Genomic DNA, 17,170 nt, shown 5'->3' with positions numbered 1-17,170 from the left:
TAACTAAAAATAATTTATTGAAATCTCGATCTGCATTTCTCATTCAAATACACAGCTCATTAAGAAAAAGAGTTTTTACTCCCTCGTTGTCATGAACTAATATATGTACATGATAAAAGTCAACTCGCAACCCGGTCAATTTTGACTCCTCTGTCGGCAATTTCATTCGCGATCGTATGCTCGATATTTTGAGTATTGTTGTAGTGCTCTCACTGCCGCCTTCATATATTTGGTTGGTATATTTGCTCGCCCAGGACTTTTGATTTCGGTGCTAATGAATCTGATGAGGAGGATGACGATCATGTTACAGCTGCCAAGAGGAAATTGGGTTATGTCGCTGTTGCGGTTGATGCTCCTGCTCCCGTTAAACAAGTTGAGTAGGGTGGTCATCGTCCTCTTCGCGATCGTGTGCGAGAGATAACGTAGCAGTTGTGGCTGAGATGGCCGAGGGTTGCGGTGACGGTTTCAGAAAGGAAGGAGTTAATTACGCCTTAATTGAGGGCGTAAATTGCGCCTTATTTATGGGTGTTAATTGTGCCTCCTAATTGAGGGCGTAAATTGTGCCTTATTCGTGGGCTTTAATTGTGTCTTAATTAAGGGTTTTAATATTTTATTAATTGTGCCTTAATTAAGAGTTTAATTGTCTCAATTATGATAACTCATAATTGTGTGAATATTTTGATGAACACATGCATATACACGTGATTTTATTAATAATTTATTATTGATATAATTTTTTATTTTTATAATATTTAATATATACAATCTGTTATATGTATCGACTTATGTTTTTCTTGTTTCCCGTGTTTTATTTTCAAGATTCTTGGAAGAAGACGGGTTTTTCTTTTCGGACATTGAAGTTTTATTGTCTAAATTTCTCCGGTCATCCTGCATGTCCGACGGTTAGATAATGAGCTTTCTTCAATGAAAGAATTATCACGGTTAATTGCTGATTCATATCTGTGATATTTATTCTCAATTTCAAAAAAAAATAAAAAAAATATATATACATGATGGTCCATCGATTTTTTTTTTTGAAGTAGGGCCATCGATGTTATGAACATGTGTAATTTAACGAAAAAAAATATGTAAAATGATGGAACCAATTAATATTTAATGTATAAAGAGGTTGTAGCACGAGACTAATGTTCGGACCAACTAATACTCCATTTACTTAGGTGTAGTGGAAGAAAGTAATAATAATATTTAAATTTACTATAAAATTTTATTATTTTTATTTTTAAAATGTATATGAGAAAGTCTCAAAAAGAAAACTGATACACTTGTATAATTTTTTTTAAGAAAAACTCTAAAACCTGTACTGAACCTTCCTTTCTCTCGTTTCCATTTTCAACAAAAACACAATAAAATAAACAGAGACAAATAAAAAACGCACGTGGCTACCGTTGAATACAAGACACATCCAGCTGCCTGAAACACACTTTTCTCTGTAAAATCAATTCCAAAATTTTCACCTTCAATTCTAATACTAGTCCTCCTATTTTCATATGAGATAAATATTTTTCAAAACCCTAGATCTGATTTCGATCCGATCTGTTAACACCATGCCGGTCGCTGCTTCCGCTATCTACTTTCTCAATCTCCGCGGCGATGTGCTCATCAATCGCCTCTACCGCGACGACGTCGGGTTAGTCGCGATTTTTTCGCTACTTCTTGATTTTTGTTATCTGATGATTATTTAAGTTGATTGCTTAATTGAAGCAGTTTTTAGTGTTTTGTAGTATGTAATTGATGTAGAATGCTAGTTTGTTATGGCTGCGCTGCTGTTTTATGCTTGTTCTAGTAGAAATAGAGAGATTGATTTTGGAATACGTTCGATAAGGTTGCGTAAGCAAGTGATTTCAGTGAGATCACACTTTAATTGAATATTTTTTGTATAATTTGGTCTCGGAGTATGAGTAGTTTATTTTTAACTAGTGCCTGGTGATACGAGTATAGCATTTATCTTAGTTAATTGTTTATAGGTAGTTCTATAATTTAAGCTGAGATTGGGAGGCACTGCAACACTTGAATCCAGAATGTGCTGCATTTATGATCTGTTCGGGTTTTTTTGGCTCATAACTTTCAGATTTTTGATTTGTGTTGGTTCAGTTGACTATGTCGAACATAATTTAGAAGGCCTTCTTGACATTTATAAGGGTAGGACATTTAATTTTTCCATAATTGTGTGTACGTGGACAGCCTTTGCCCGTAGCTTCCAGTTTTTGTTCGGTTGTGGACTGATTATATTTTAAACCAAGGCTTGGCATCAAATTAAAGTCACTTTAATTGATAGTTTTCCGCAATAGATTATGGAATGGACTAACCCATGAACCAATACCAGGTGTAATCCATTTATGGGTGAAATAGCATTATAAGACTATCAAATGTTCTTTATGTGATTTACGATCCCAAAGACGGTGAAGGTGTTTTCGTTTGAATAAACAACTTGTGTTTGGTACTGGAGCTACTACAATCATGCATAATAACTAAATATCAGCTTTGGATCTTTTTGTGCCACTACAGATTCTGAGATTGTTTAAGCGATGAGATTTGAAGTGTAGGTTATTTCTAGAAAGGAGATATTGTGGGTAATTTTGAGATGCTCACCTTATATGCATTTACCATTATCTTGTACATTAGTATGCTCTGTGCAGATGGTCCTCGTTTACATTTCATGGTTTTCTTTTTCATACGTCGTATGAAGGATGCCCTTTCTAATGTTCACTTTTGTGGTCTTGCAATAATTTAGCAGATGTTTGCATTTATAATTCTAAATACTATCTAATTTGCAATTACTGATGGATTTGTACCAGGGGGAATATGGTGGATGCCTTTCGTGTGCACATAATGCAGACGAAAGAGCTAGGTACCTGTCCTGTGCGGCAGATTGGTGGATGCTCTTTCTTCTATATGAGAATTAGCAATGTGTACATAGTGATCGTTGTCAGCAGCAATGCTAACGTAGCTTGTGCCTTCAAGTTTGTTGTTGAGGTAGTTAGCTCTTTCTTGCCCTTTATGATTATTTTAGATCTGATTTCTGTTTAAAGTTCAAACACTTTTCCCCACCGGGTAGTTATTCCTTCCACATGTTTGTCCTTTGGCACTACAGAGTGAAAATTTTAATAAATTCTAGAGTATTCAAATTTTTTAGCGTGCCAGTTGCATCCTTAGATCTATTTCTATTGATACCATCAGTGTTTTAAATTAGTTTTTTTTTTGTTGCTAATATTTAAGTATATAAAAAAAAGGAAAGGTTATCGGACCAGCCCTAGCTTAATGCCAATGCAGAGGAGATGTTTAATTAACAAAGGAATCTAACATGGTCATAGAGAACTGTACAAAACCAACGTCAGTACAAAATATAGTAAATTTAGTGTCCCAAATGAACTGATAAAACTTTAACAGGCCTAACTCCTTTGGAAAGATGAGAATGCTAGTAACCTTTTTGACTCTGCCTTATAGTTTAAAGCTTTGCAGTATGGACTCTAATATTTGTGCCGTATCCTGATTTCAACAACACATCTTTTCATGTCCAAAATTATCAATCATTATATTTCAGATCTTATGTACATAAATCATGTTGCTGGTCTTACATCAATTATTCTCTTAATGATGTTGATATGAAATTCTACATAGCAACCTAGAAAGTGATAAGAGAAGATGGGTAATTCAACCACTAAATTTTGACAACTGCTTGATCTTTTTTTTTTTTCTTCCCGAATGATATCCGTAATGTAATGAATAGTTGAAATTTATTATTTTAACTATTATAAGGTATTTATATAGATTGAATATTAGTGAATAAAAGCCTTGCTATGAAAATATGAATGACTTGATATAAAACTAATGGCATTAGCTTTCTAGTCCCTATACATAGTGAACCCCCAAATATTCTTTTTGATGATTGGTAAGTGAAATATGGACTTGCTGGAAGAGAGTGGGACAGTGTGAAAGGAAACATCGGGTAGCAGAAATCAGAAACATGAGAACATTATAGTAGAAGAGGATAAGTGAAGAAGTAGTAGAGAACTGAAACTTAACAAGATAACAAGAACATAGACATGGAGTCATGGATGCTATGCGGCTTACTAGAAAGCAATTATTTTTTGCAATGAAGATAATGGTCCCATTCGGGTTACTTAAAAAAACAGTTACTTTTTACTTGTATGTTATAAGTGATATGTAAAGTTCTAATTATAAGTTGTTATGTTTACATAATTCTACTTATAAGTTCAACACATAAGTTATCAAAATTGTAAATTAGAAGAAAACTTAACTAGTTAACTGGGTAAAAAGTAAAAACAATTGAATCCCTAGCATTGAAGTAATTCCTTGTGTCATTTTGCACCTCTAAAGTCTAAAGTTAACACTAGATTGGCAAAAGCAGAGATATTAAGATAGGTAAACAGAGAACACAAGGTGAAATGGGCTTATTGCTCATGTAAGCACCTATAATCCTATATGATACACCAAACAGGCACAATATTTTATGATTCTATGTTTCGCACTGGTTCGCTGTCAGAATAGATACGTGCGAGTTCATTTTTATGATCGTGTGATGTTTATGATGAAGATTTTTTTTTGTTATATATATTATGTTACCGCAAGCTAATAACTTATTTTGGTTAAATATTAGCTCTTGCTTTGAGAAGACAATCTATTATTATTAACATTGAGATCTAGAATTCATGCTGTGTGCACTTTGCAGGCAGTTGCATTGTTCAAGTCATATTTCGGTGGGGCTTTTGATGAGGATGCTATCCGTAACAATTTTGTTCTAATCTACGAGCTCTTGGATGGTATGTTGATATTGAGATATATTTCTTGTATTATTTATTGTTAACTGTGATTTGCACATTTTGGTTACGTATTTACCTTCTACTTCATGCATATGAGGCTCAGTACACTATGTATGCGTTTCTCTATATTGGCTCATATTTCTGTTTGTCTGAAGTACCTTGGGCTCATAAATGTGTTTATCTTTCAAACTTTGCACAACTAAATGAAGCAAATTTTATAATTGTATACGTGAAAGTAGCTTGCCATATATGTTTGTTGGATAAAGTTGGTTAATTTTAGTGACTGTCATGTGCTTATGCATACATTGTAGCTGGGAATGGCCTTTAGAAAGGAGTTGTTTGGGTAACCCTAACTGTGAATCACGTTACCCCTCAACTTTTATGTTACTCTCTGTATAATTATCATCCGATCCTTTCTTCTCTTACTTACACAAATCTCTTCAAGTTTATGATTTCCTTTGTTTTGTCCAAGTAATATATGCCTTAAAGAGTAGGTAAGAAAGTTGGTAAGATAAAGTTCTTTCATGCTGTAGCAGCCAGCATATAGAGGTATATGCCTTGATTTATAATATTTAATATCATATTGCAGAGATTATGGATTTTGGTTACCCTCAAAATCTTTCCCCCGAAATTTTGAAGCTTTATATAACACAGGAAGGTGTCCGTTCACCATTCTCGTCCAAGGTATTTTTATTTTCTTTTTAGCATTGGACTGCTTTATACTACATATGTCGATTTATGTATTCTTTTGACTTCTTGTACTGATCCACCAAACAGCCTACAGATAAACCAGTGCCAAATGCGACATTACAAGTTACTGGTGCTGTTGGTTGGCGTAGAGAAGGCCTTGTATACAAAAAGAATGAGGTGATGTCATTTGATTTAAACCTTATTTTAGTTTAACGAGTATTACCTGTAGCTCGATATTAACTTTCTTCAGCTACCAGGTCTTTTTGGATATCGTAGAAAGCGTGAACCTTCTTATGTCTTCAAAAGGTAAATTAGAACTTGTGGATTACTTTTTCTTATTTTTTAATCACATGGACTTATTCAGTTTGCGAATGTAGGTAGCGTATTGCGCTGTGATGTAACTGGAAAAGTTCTTATGAAGTGCTTCCTGTCTGGAATGCCTGATTTGAAGCTGGGATTAAATGATAAAATTGGCCTGGAGAAAGAGTCACAACTTAAGTCTCGTCCAGCTAAAAGGTAGCTCCTATACTGTGCATTGCTCTCATGCATATTGCAAAGCTATGTTTTAGTAAACCTTTTTTTCTTCACAAAGAGATCACTGTATCTGTTATTATTAACCTCATCTTTCATTTGCTACTTCTGCAGCGGGAAAACGATCGAATTGGATGATGTTACTTTTCATCAATGTGTAAATTTGACGAGGTTCAACTCAGAGAAAACTGTCAGTTTTGTCCCACCTGATGGTGAATTTGAACTAATGAAGTAAGCTGGGAGTCCCTTATGTCATTGTGCTTTTAGCCCTTAATATTAAGTTAGTTATTTTGAGAATATTCTGTTAAAGAACCCTCTTAAATCTTATGTTCTATGATCTCTTCCATATATAATATACAGTTCGTAGTCACAAATTTTAGGAAGTCCACCTTTAGAAATCAAAATCCTATTCCGAAGAACAAAAAAAAATGGTACGTCAGAGTAAGGTTTTAACACTACCTTCAGGGCACTTCAGAATAGAACTAAATAATAGTAATTCATCCTTTGTGTGGCCTTTCAGTAATGCTCTCTTTCTTAAAAGGAGGTAGTCAATTTCATTACAAGGGTATTCTTTGCAAGTATCCAGTATCCACTATTTTATGTGGAAATAGTCGGAAAGTCGGAAAGAATATTAAGTCGATGAGCGACTGGATATAAAAGTCGTCCAGGGGTTCTGCCCGATCCGACCTGGGGTTTTTTACTACACCTACGTGACATGGAGTTTTATAACGGGAAATAGAGTTTGGGCTGATCTGTGCTCATCTCTCTCTATATACTTCTCGTTTTCTCTTTCCTCGTTTGCTCCGACTCCGACTACGACTCGTGTGTATATAGACGCACTTTCTGTATATATACGTGGCAAGGTACTCTGCAGTTTTTTAAAACTGTTTTTAAATTCCTTTTTACTCTTTGTATCTTTGATTCTTTAAAATTATATTCTGGTTTTATTTTATTTAAACACTTTTTGATAATTATTTTTCTATCCAGATTTAGTTTATTAAAAACATTTTAATAATTATTATATTTATTTAATTTTAGTTACTTTTCAATTCATATTTATAATTTATTTACTTTTTTGTATCTTTTATTTTTAAAAATTACTTTCCAGTTTTATTTTATTTGAAAACTTTTGATAATTATTTTTCTAATCCAGTTTTATTTTAATAAAAAACGTTTTAATAATTAATTTTGATTAATCTATATTCATATATAATATAATATTTTTTTTTATATATTCATTCGTTTATAAACATTCTTTTTGGTTCATATTTTAAATTTTAAACAACCAAGATTCAAACGTACAAGAATTTAAAACTTTACACTACACGATGATGGTGATAAACTAATGATGATGAGGATGTGGAAGATGATTATGGTGTAACATGACTTTGAGATGGATGATTATGTTTGATTAGTTTATTTCACTCATCTATTATGTTTTTATTTTCTTAGGAATGCTTGACTTTTGGTATTTGAGCTTATTGCCTATTACTTACTTTATATTTGGAATATGAAATTGATGTGTTTTTATCTATATGATATAATCTTTACTAAATATATATATGTGTGTGTGTGTGTCACAACTTGTCGAAGTTTTTTGACTAGTCGTGCGACTTGTCGACTAATTGATTTTCCGGGGAGCCAAGGCTCGACTTGGTGCCGTAATAACTATGGATCCAACAATGAGTGATCTTAGAGTAGTCACTTGCCCTATAATGTACACAAACCAAAATCCCCTTGGTACTTGTTATCAACCAATATTGGTATGTTCTTTAACGAGTAGTATGTACTTATTTCTATTCATCATGTATAAGTATTTGGGTGCAATAATCTAAGATTTTACGTTTTACCATCTGTTCTTAGGTTTGTTCTCTTTGCGTATGTCCAACTGTTTGCACATATATAACTTATCTTCAATACACGTATATATTTTTTCTTGCAAACAGGTATCGCATAACTGAGGGTGTAAATCTTCCCTTTAGAGTATTGCCTACTATCAAGGAACTGGGTCGGACCCGCATGGAAGTAAATGTCAAGGTCTGTTTCCATAAATTCAGTGCATAAAAAAATCTTATCGACATTGGCATGTCATCTTAATAGAGTTGATTTTCAGGTAAAGAGCGTTTTTGGTGCAAAAATGTTTGCACTTGGTGTGGTCATCAAGATTCCAGTACCAAAGCAAACAGCAAAAACAAGTTTTCAAGTGACATCAGGCCGAGCTAAATACAATGCATCTATTGACTGTTTGGTGTGGAAGTGAGTAGTTGAATTTGGTTATTTAGTATAAGTCTCAAGGCACTCATTTTCATTCTTAATAATAATACAAAACTGACTGTAACGACACACAATTAAGCCACTTCAAATTAGTTGAGATATTGACATGCATCATGTTGATATATCTCGTGTTGTACCTGCCACTAGTAAACATATCAAGAATATTGGAGATTTGTACAAGTAAGATATTATTTGTATGTACATTGATCTGCAGTGTTAAATGATTTTTAGGACAGTCTAGTTTCTAGTGGTATGAACTATACACATGGCCAGACATTCCAGAGTTTGTTATTTGCTATGTGTATGCATACATTAATACATCACTTAATCTCTTTTTTCCGGGTGTTAATTGTGTGATAATCTTCCAATATATACAGGATAAGGAAATTTCCTGGCCAAACTGAGCCGACCTTGAGTGCTGAAGTAGAGTTAATTTCCACAATTGCAGAAAAGAAGTCTTGGACTAGGCCACCGATTCAAATGGAATTCCAGGTGAGAGATCTACATGTTTCTGATGATATATTGATATTGATACATATTTGTCTTCATTGAATTTTTCTCCAAGCACAGCATAAAAAAATAGATAGTACAACCTCTAGTATTGATAAATATTTCATGCGAAAGGTCTAAAATACTCTTTCCGCAGGTCCCGATGTTCACAGCATCTGGATTACGTGTCCGATTTCTCAAGGTACGTAGTTAACTGATCAATGTAGAATGGTATTTATAACAACAACATTATTATATTAATATTAATTATTATTACTATTATTATTTTACTTTAGAAGTAGTATCGCTCATGTATAAAGGACTCTGCAGGTATGGGAAAAGAGTGGATACAACACGGTTGAGTGGGTTCGTTACATTACCAAAGCTGGTTCGTATGAGATAAGGTGCTAGCGAATATAAACACTGATTTTCTTGGAAGTTCCTGTAAATGGGTTGGAGTAACATAATCAAGCTACCCAGCTACATATAATATCATACTTTAGTCTCTGAGTGAGGCTTCAGTTACTCCAAATCGATGCAACTTGTCTTGCTTTCTGTATCATTAATATATAGATGTTTCTGGTAGGATGGATAACGTTTATAGTATCATTTGTTGTGAATTTGGGTTGAATCATGTTTTTGTAAAGGCTTGGACAATTAGGCATTATCAACTCGAAACAGTCTGATTTTGTACACTTTTTACATTTTTTTAATAATTGAAATTTGTTTTTTGGGATGTAGCAATAGGTATTCGTACTAGATTCCCAACTATTCTCTTTTTTATCAGCTGTTGATTTAGTTGGGTTGAAACATTACGTGGTTGTCCCGTGTAATAAATGACTGGGCTGAACTCAGTAACGGGTAAAAATTTCAATCAAGTCATTAATATATATTATTATTTTAAAATTTTACTAAAATTAAATGTCTTGATTAATAATGGAAGGAAGGCTTGTATAAAATGGATGCGTTAATAATTTTTTTTTTTGAAAATAGATGCATTAATAATTTAATTGAATAAAAATATATTATTAAATAAATTTATAATCTATTTAGCAAGATCATTAGAAACTACTCCTCTTGTCCCTACTTTTTTTCATTGCTCGACACGTATTTTAAGGCACATGTAAAGTTTTGTTTTATATTTTTTTTGGAAATTTTTCTTATTTATATAAAAATTTAGATAATAAATATTTATTCAGAAAAAACAAAAATTTAAATATAAAACTATATTTTATAAGAGTATTAGAATACGTGTTGATCCACATCCCAATACTAAAATGACAACATAGAAAATAAAAATTTAATAATTAAATTATGTACTTTATTACCGTTTCACAACATTATGTAAAATATGTAAAATTATAGACAAAAATTTAAAAGGGTCGACTAACTTTTATTACCTCTATGAGGATCCTATTCTACTCATCGAGCGTTTCTAAGATACTAATTGATGGCCGAGGTAAGTTTGATTCCTATTTCTTTCTGATCGCTAATTAATATTATAAATATATTAGCATACTCAAACACTGTCTTTTTTTTTGGGAGTTTTGTATTGTTTTAATAGTAATCTCCGGTGTTAATCGATATTCCTTTAATTTGTGTAATCATGCGGATTTAAATAATGTTGTATCGTACTTTGATACTAAAAGTCCGAATGTAGTGTAAATAAGAATAATAAGAGTCCACTTTCAACATAATTTTATTACAATTTAAGTTGAGCTAAAAACATCGAACCAATTAGACAAGTTTCATAACAGAAAATCCTAAAAATTCATACTTCTTTGTAGTACTTAACATTGAACAAATTATACAAGTTTCACAATCAATCAAACTTTTTCTTTCGATTTACTCTTCTTTTACTTCCATCATGTCCTAATCCCCATCCTCTCCCACCACCTCCCAAATCACTTTCTCCACCACCCCTACCTATGTCTGTTCCAGAATTCTTTGTTGTGGACCGGTGGCAAAACAAAATGGTACAACAACATGTGAAATAGAACTATCCCAATAAACTTATGAGAAATAGAACTATCCCAATAAACCTATGAGGCATCCCCTGGAACATCGGACACATATGTACTACGCCGCCGACCTTGCTATATCTAGATATGAGTAAGAAAGTGTCTTCGAAAGAATACTGGATCAGCTTCGCGAAGGGACTGAATAATATCGTATCGCTCACGAATGTCCAGATCAGTTGGAAACCGAAAACAAATGCTAGCATCGTGATGCGAGAAATACATTGTAGACTGATACATCAATCCGTAGATAGACTCTCCTCCATCAAAGGGCTCTAGTCAGATCCGATCTGAACTTTTCGGGGCTGTAGGTCTAAAAAATAAATTGAGCTCCTTAAATTTTTTTTTTGAAAATATTTAAAATCATCGAATATTTAAAAAATATATCAGGAAAAAGGGCAAACAATTTATAAGTAATGATTTAATTTATAATCTAATAATTCATAAAAAAATTAGTTATACAAGTGTTTCGAGATACAAAATCGTTGATGATAACACTAGAGTCAATATTTTTCAAGTCTTTTTTCGATTGATAAAATTGTAAGACCATTCAACCATTCTCGTGACATTGAGAATCTCAAGTAGGTTTATACTTTAATTTTGAAAACTTTTTTCGCTGATGAAACGGTAACCTAAACTTTGTACTCCTAATTTTTTATTAATCAATTTTACTATTTTCTATCTGGATAAAAATAATTATATTATAATTACATAACTAAGAAAATTTGGACTCCTTTAAAGTTTGGTCTCTAAGATCATTGCTGCTCAAACTATCCTCAGGACCGGTCTGACTTTAGTAGGCTCCACATCTAAATCCAGTCAATCAAATTTAGTTTCGTATTCAGAAACATAGTACTGAAGCCGCTTTTCGCAGCAGGAAAAGCGAAGGAGGCTGGAACTCGTTTCAAGTATTGGAGGAAGAGATGCACTCCTTGAATGAGGACTTTTTTGTACCTCATTGAGGAGAGTATTCGATCATCCCAAACTGGACATCTCAATCTTGCTGTAGCTTACCTGAGTTGGTAAGATTTAACACCATATCCATTACTAGAATTGGTTCAATTATAATATTGCCAGGATCAATATATTGTTAGATTTCCATAATCTAACTTTATAATACTAGCAACTTTATCAAATCCTCACTTTATTGCATCATTTGTCACTTTAAATCTTTCATATTCCTCAAACCTATAATTTTCATACATACATTCTATTTTAGATATTTGAATCCAAAAAAAATAAAAGGAATTGCATGTTGACAACTAGACTCTTCATCGTTTAAAGCGCTCTAAAGTAAATATGATCCATGTCTTCGTGTCGCATATAATTATAGATTATATATTATAATTTATTTAGCAAGATCATTAGAGCTCCTTTTGTCCCTGCAATTTTTTCAATTACTCGACACGTATTTTAAGGTGCATGTAAAGTTTTGTTTCATAAATTTTTGTTGAATTTTTTATATATATAAAATTTAGATAATTAATATTTATTTAGAAGAAACAAAAATTTAAATATCAAACTATATTTTATAAGAGCATTAAAATGTGTGTTAATCCCCATCTCCCAATACCAAAATGACAACATAGAAAACAAAAATTAATATTCAGATTATGTAATTTTTTAACGTTTTCTTTTACCGTTAAACAACATTATGAAATTATGTAAAATTATAAACAAAAATTTAAGAAGGTCGACTAACGTTATTACTGATATGAGGATCCTCTTAAGCGTTTCTATGATACTAATTTGACTAGTCAAACATCAAAATGAACATGTAAAAGGGGACGAAGGAGTACTAGATTTTAACCCACATTCAAGACTAGCTAGGCTGGGCTGTAGCCCAGTGCAATAAAAAGAAATTTCAAAATTTTGTTTTTTGTAGTCATAGATTTTTTAACTTAGCCCAGGACAAATTAAGCCCAACCCATTTGTTTAGGTTTGCAAGTAGGGAGAAGTACCAGGAAGAGGAGATTAGAGATTTAGGGATAATAACAATAAGATTAAAGTAAGATATGTCTTCCAGTAAGAAATTTTTTTCAAAACAAACTTTGGTGAAATATATTTTCTCGCTCCGTCCTTGCATCCTGTTACATGCAATGCGCTATGGAACACTAAATGAACTCAAATAATCTCATCATCACAACATTATAATTGTCTTGAGTGTAATCATGTATTTTAAAATTTTTAATAAGATATAGTTCATAAATTATTTTAAAATACTTTTATTTTTAAATAAAATTTAATATTCAAAAATTTATATGGAATTTTTTTTAAAAAACTAAATTATGAAACTATATTTCATATACACACGTGCCAAAAAATATAAAAAAGTTCGGGAGGAAATTTAGCCATCTGCTGCAGCAGGTAAGGTTAGAGCAACTCCAACTCAACACCAAAACACCAAAATGGTGTGCTATTTGGTGTCAAATGTACTCCAACCCAACACCAAATTGGTGTCAAATTGACACAAAAAAATTTGTTGACACCAAATTTGGTGTCAAGTATTGATTTGGTGTAACTTTTACACCAAATTTGAAGTTTTTCAAAATACCTACTATATCCTCATATTTGTTCAATAAAACAAATTTATTCCATCTATGTCCCATAAAGTTGTTTTATGTTATATTTTTTATTTTTCAATCATTATTGTTTTAAATTTTCTTTCTTTACTATTTTACTCACGTTTTTTATTTATTTCCAAATATCAATAAATTTATATTCTTATATAGAAGATATGTTTTTTAAATAAATTTGATTCAAAAATAAAATACATAATTTCGGGAAAAAAATAAAAAATGAAATATACAATGATTAAAATATAAATTAAATAAAACTAAAAGTTTGCATTACTTTTGCATGAAACCACGATTACATGACCTGCCTATGCATTTCAAAGAATATGCAGTACACCATCTGAAGAAACAGCATGATAATAACTAGTTTTCTGAAAAATCATCCAGGGAACCTCCAAACTTTTTCAAATTTAAGTACAAATTCAATATTGATATAAATAACTTAAAAAAGGAAAATATTTCATTTAATGTGTAAAAGATTCTTTTTGGTGTAGGATATGGTATTAACGGGTTGGAGTGAAATTTTGATTTGATGCAGTTTTCACATCAAATTGATGTATTTTTGGTTGGAGATGGTCTTATACGGACAGGGTTTCAGATGGGAGTTGGTTCACCTTGGTTTTCTCTGCGAGCCTTCGCCGCTGCGCTAATATATACGTCGACATATTTACGGTACGTGCGATGATTAGTTAGGAAAGGTTAGGTTTTGCTTGCGTTTCTCGATCTCATTTTGATAATTAGCTCTCCGCAGTTTTTTAATCTCAAATTAGATGACCTTTCTTTCAACAAGAATCATCAACAATATTTTCAAATTACTCTGACAGTTTGTCCTTTCAATAGTATGCTTTTTATAAATTAATACAGTATGTGTGAATTTTGTAAAAAACTCATACTCCCTTTGTCCCAATCAATTCTATACAGTTTCCTTTTTGGAATGTCCTATCATTTCTATACATTCCCAAAATAGCAATTTTTTATAATATAAAATACTACTACACCCACTACATTCTCCTACTATCTTCATTCGATAATAATAAAAACACTATTACACCCACTACTTTCCTCCACTATCTCAAATCTATTATTAAAAAATATGTGGGTCTCACCACTTTACCCACTTTCCATCTAACTTTACTCATTTCTTACACTTTTTCTTGGTCTCTGTGTCCATACCAAACGTATATAACCTATTGGGACGGAGGGAGTATGATTATTATTTGGGGCCGCGAGAGTAGCATACTAGAGACCGGGGTTACTAAGATAAGATAATGATGATGAATAATTAATTACTACTAATTACTTAGCTACCTTTAATGCTTTAGAAAGCATTAGTTTAGTCTAATCATACACTTTATAAACTCCTGACTAAGACTTCCTGCGTCGCATGATATATGAATCCCCTGATACTTGAATTTGATCTATATTTAGTAACTTTTAATGATATCATAAGAATTAAAAGTGCTTCAGTCCGTAATTATAAATCCTTAATCATAATTATGCATATGATAGCCTTTTTTTCTAGTGTAAATATTTCTAATTATTATTCCGTTTTTATAACAATGGTTGATTTCATCATGTCGCAATGTGCGAATAAATGGTATTAAAAGGTTGTTGATTATGTATCGAATATGTAGAGTACGGCATTGCAATTAAAAAAAGAGAAATCTTAGAGGTCGAGAGATGTCAATCTAGCATACTCTGTCGTCTGAACACCACTAATGTCTATTATTAGTTTATATTCCCGTGGATGGGGTGGGAGAGAGTTAGATTCTCTTCTGCTAATGAAGTGAGAAAACATTGAGAAACATGATACAAACTTCAACATATGCTTGTAACATTTCATGATGCACGCGATAAATGTTCAGGGCACAAGATAACTACAGAGAGTGATTCTCGTCTGAAGTTTGTTTTCCTCTTCTGCTATATATATTGCATTGAGTAGATGTGTTTGCCGTGAACTGTATTTCTTTCTTTACTTGGCTTTCTTAGCAACTTATAGTTATCACTTGCCGGCATTGTTCTAAAAATCGGTCAATAATCACAATTATAATTACCGATTAATTTCTGTTCCGTAACTCACCGAATTGATTAAATATTATTACTCAATTAATCATCTGATTAATCTCCGATTAATCCTTGTTCCGTGTGTTTACTGATTAAGTCCGATTTTCGTCTTTTACAACCCTAATTGCCGGTAGTTTCGACTAATCTTTTTTCATGGAGGATATATATAGTTTATAGTTCTAGTACAAGCATTTTATTTACAAGTATATTTTGTTAACTTCTTGGCTTCAGCGAGCAAGCTCGAGCTTCAATACCATTTTTGTATAGATGCCAGACAGGAACCTCAGCTATTCCCGAGCAAAATAATAGTATCACAATTAAGCCTGCTGCTTGGCCAAAAGGGTTGAACCTAAACTAATAAGCTTTCTTCTTTGCATTCTTTAATTAGTTGTCTGCATCAACTACTTACTCATAGTTAAACACCAATTAACATATATTAATTTTGCAGCTGCAGTTGATATATATAGAGCACATGCATGATCATTGCTTCAATCTTCCCAGCCTAAAAGCAGAGACTATTCATCTATTCAGTATATTCATATATAGTGTTCTTGAAAACAGCCTTATTTATTAATACAAAAACACACACATCGCATGCATGTAATTAATCTGCAGCAAAAGCTCAGGGTCCTTTGATCAATGTATACACAAATAATATAATTAGCACCAAAAATTATTCCATGCTCAGTTATATATTTCAGTCTGCCATTCCTGTAGGCATCACATTAGGGATGTCACATTATATATGCAAGTAAAACAAGCAGATCGAATTAGCACCAAAAAGCATTCTATGATATGATGGTGTAAATTTTGAGGTCTAAAAATTGTTTTCTGATTAGCTGAAATTTTCATGCATGTCTCTTTCTCGATATATCTGTAGGGTGCATGGTACAGCTTCCCAGAAGATAAAATGACTATAAAATGAAAGTAAAGAACAATGAGCTTGCACATTGGACATCAAACACAGCACACAAATACAACCAGCTGCTGAGCTCAGTGTCTATAGATATATATATCAGCGTGAGTTTTACGAACACTAATTTATGTACGGAGATAGAAAGATGATATTTTAGTACTAAATATTGTGTATATCATATTGAGAGATGTAAAATATAAAAGCAGGAACTACTGATGCATGGCATGAGATTATGAAATATATACTTTGCCTACTTACTAAGGGAAACGGACACCGGCAAGAGTAATTTATCGGAAGAGGACACAAGATAAAGGTTAGGGCAAGAACTGAAGACCTCATGGGGTAATTACTAATTAGCATTCATATACTGGCTCCAGAAAGAACAGATCGAACTCGCTTCAAATTAAAGCAGTTAATCTTAATTATCTATCATCTCTCTCGACATAAACTAATTAACTTGGTATGTTGCACACAGCATATAACGAAATCCCTTAAGATAGAAAACCCTTGTGAAGAAGTAATAATATATTATAAGATGAACAATGTATTTATTGTTTCCTGAAAACTATGCAGCAAAACACAAACCCATAACCCCAATTATATATATTCTACCCAGATCTAGGACAACCACTTCTATGTATATATCTATTCATTCATCAATAAAACAGTGTTGGCCATGGTCGTAACAAACATTGAATACACACATACATTTATAATTATATACTCCATGACTTTGCTGTAATTTTAGGAATCAGCAACTAAATTTATATGCTCAATGAGAAAGGGGAGCAGAAGAGAGCTAGGCAGTAG

The 17,170-nt window shown here is 32.3% G+C and overlaps 1 protein-coding gene across 1 annotated transcript; it reads left to right on the top strand.

The window, feature by feature from the left end:
• The first annotated feature begins 1,378 nt into the window (after window positions 1-1,378).
• Window positions 1,379-9,526, top strand: LOC108210001 (AP-2 complex subunit mu). Its single transcript, XM_017381230.2, has 13 exons — window positions 1,379-1,648; window positions 2,817-2,994; window positions 4,712-4,802; window positions 5,392-5,486; window positions 5,580-5,669; window positions 5,750-5,798; window positions 5,870-6,008; window positions 6,138-6,254; window positions 7,970-8,060; window positions 8,137-8,279; window positions 8,675-8,789; window positions 8,944-8,988; window positions 9,117-9,526. Exons 1-13 carry the CDS (start codon window positions 1,566-1,568, stop codon window positions 9,195-9,197), a joined length of 1,317 nt encoding a protein of 438 aa, XP_017236719.1. The 5' UTR covers window positions 1,379-1,565; the 3' UTR covers window positions 9,198-9,526.
• Window positions 9,527-17,170: the final 7,644 nt, after the last annotated feature.

Source organism: Daucus carota, chromosome 2, assembly GCF_001625215.2.
Source record: "Daucus carota subsp. sativus chromosome 2, DH1 v3.0, whole genome shotgun sequence".
Taxonomy (NCBI): Eukaryota; Viridiplantae; Streptophyta; class Magnoliopsida; order Apiales; family Apiaceae; genus Daucus; species Daucus carota.
The sequence above is the reverse complement of the archived record's forward strand: the minus strand, read 5'-3'. Positions and strand labels throughout refer to the sequence as shown.

Excerpts from the sequence above, each read along its gene's own strand:
- LOC108210001 (XM_017381230.2), top strand. The coding sequence starts at position 1,566 with ATGCCGGTCGCTGCTTCCGCTATCTACTTTCTCAATCTCCGCGGCGAT. Across the intron at positions 5,487-5,579 it reads GTTCACCATTCTCGTCCAAG|CCTACAGATAAACCAGTGCC; the intron begins GTATTTTTATTT and ends TCCACCAAACAG. Across the intron at positions 5,670-5,749 it reads TTGTATACAAAAAGAATGAG|GTCTTTTTGGATATCGTAGA; the intron begins GTGATGTCATTT and ends TTCAGCTACCAG.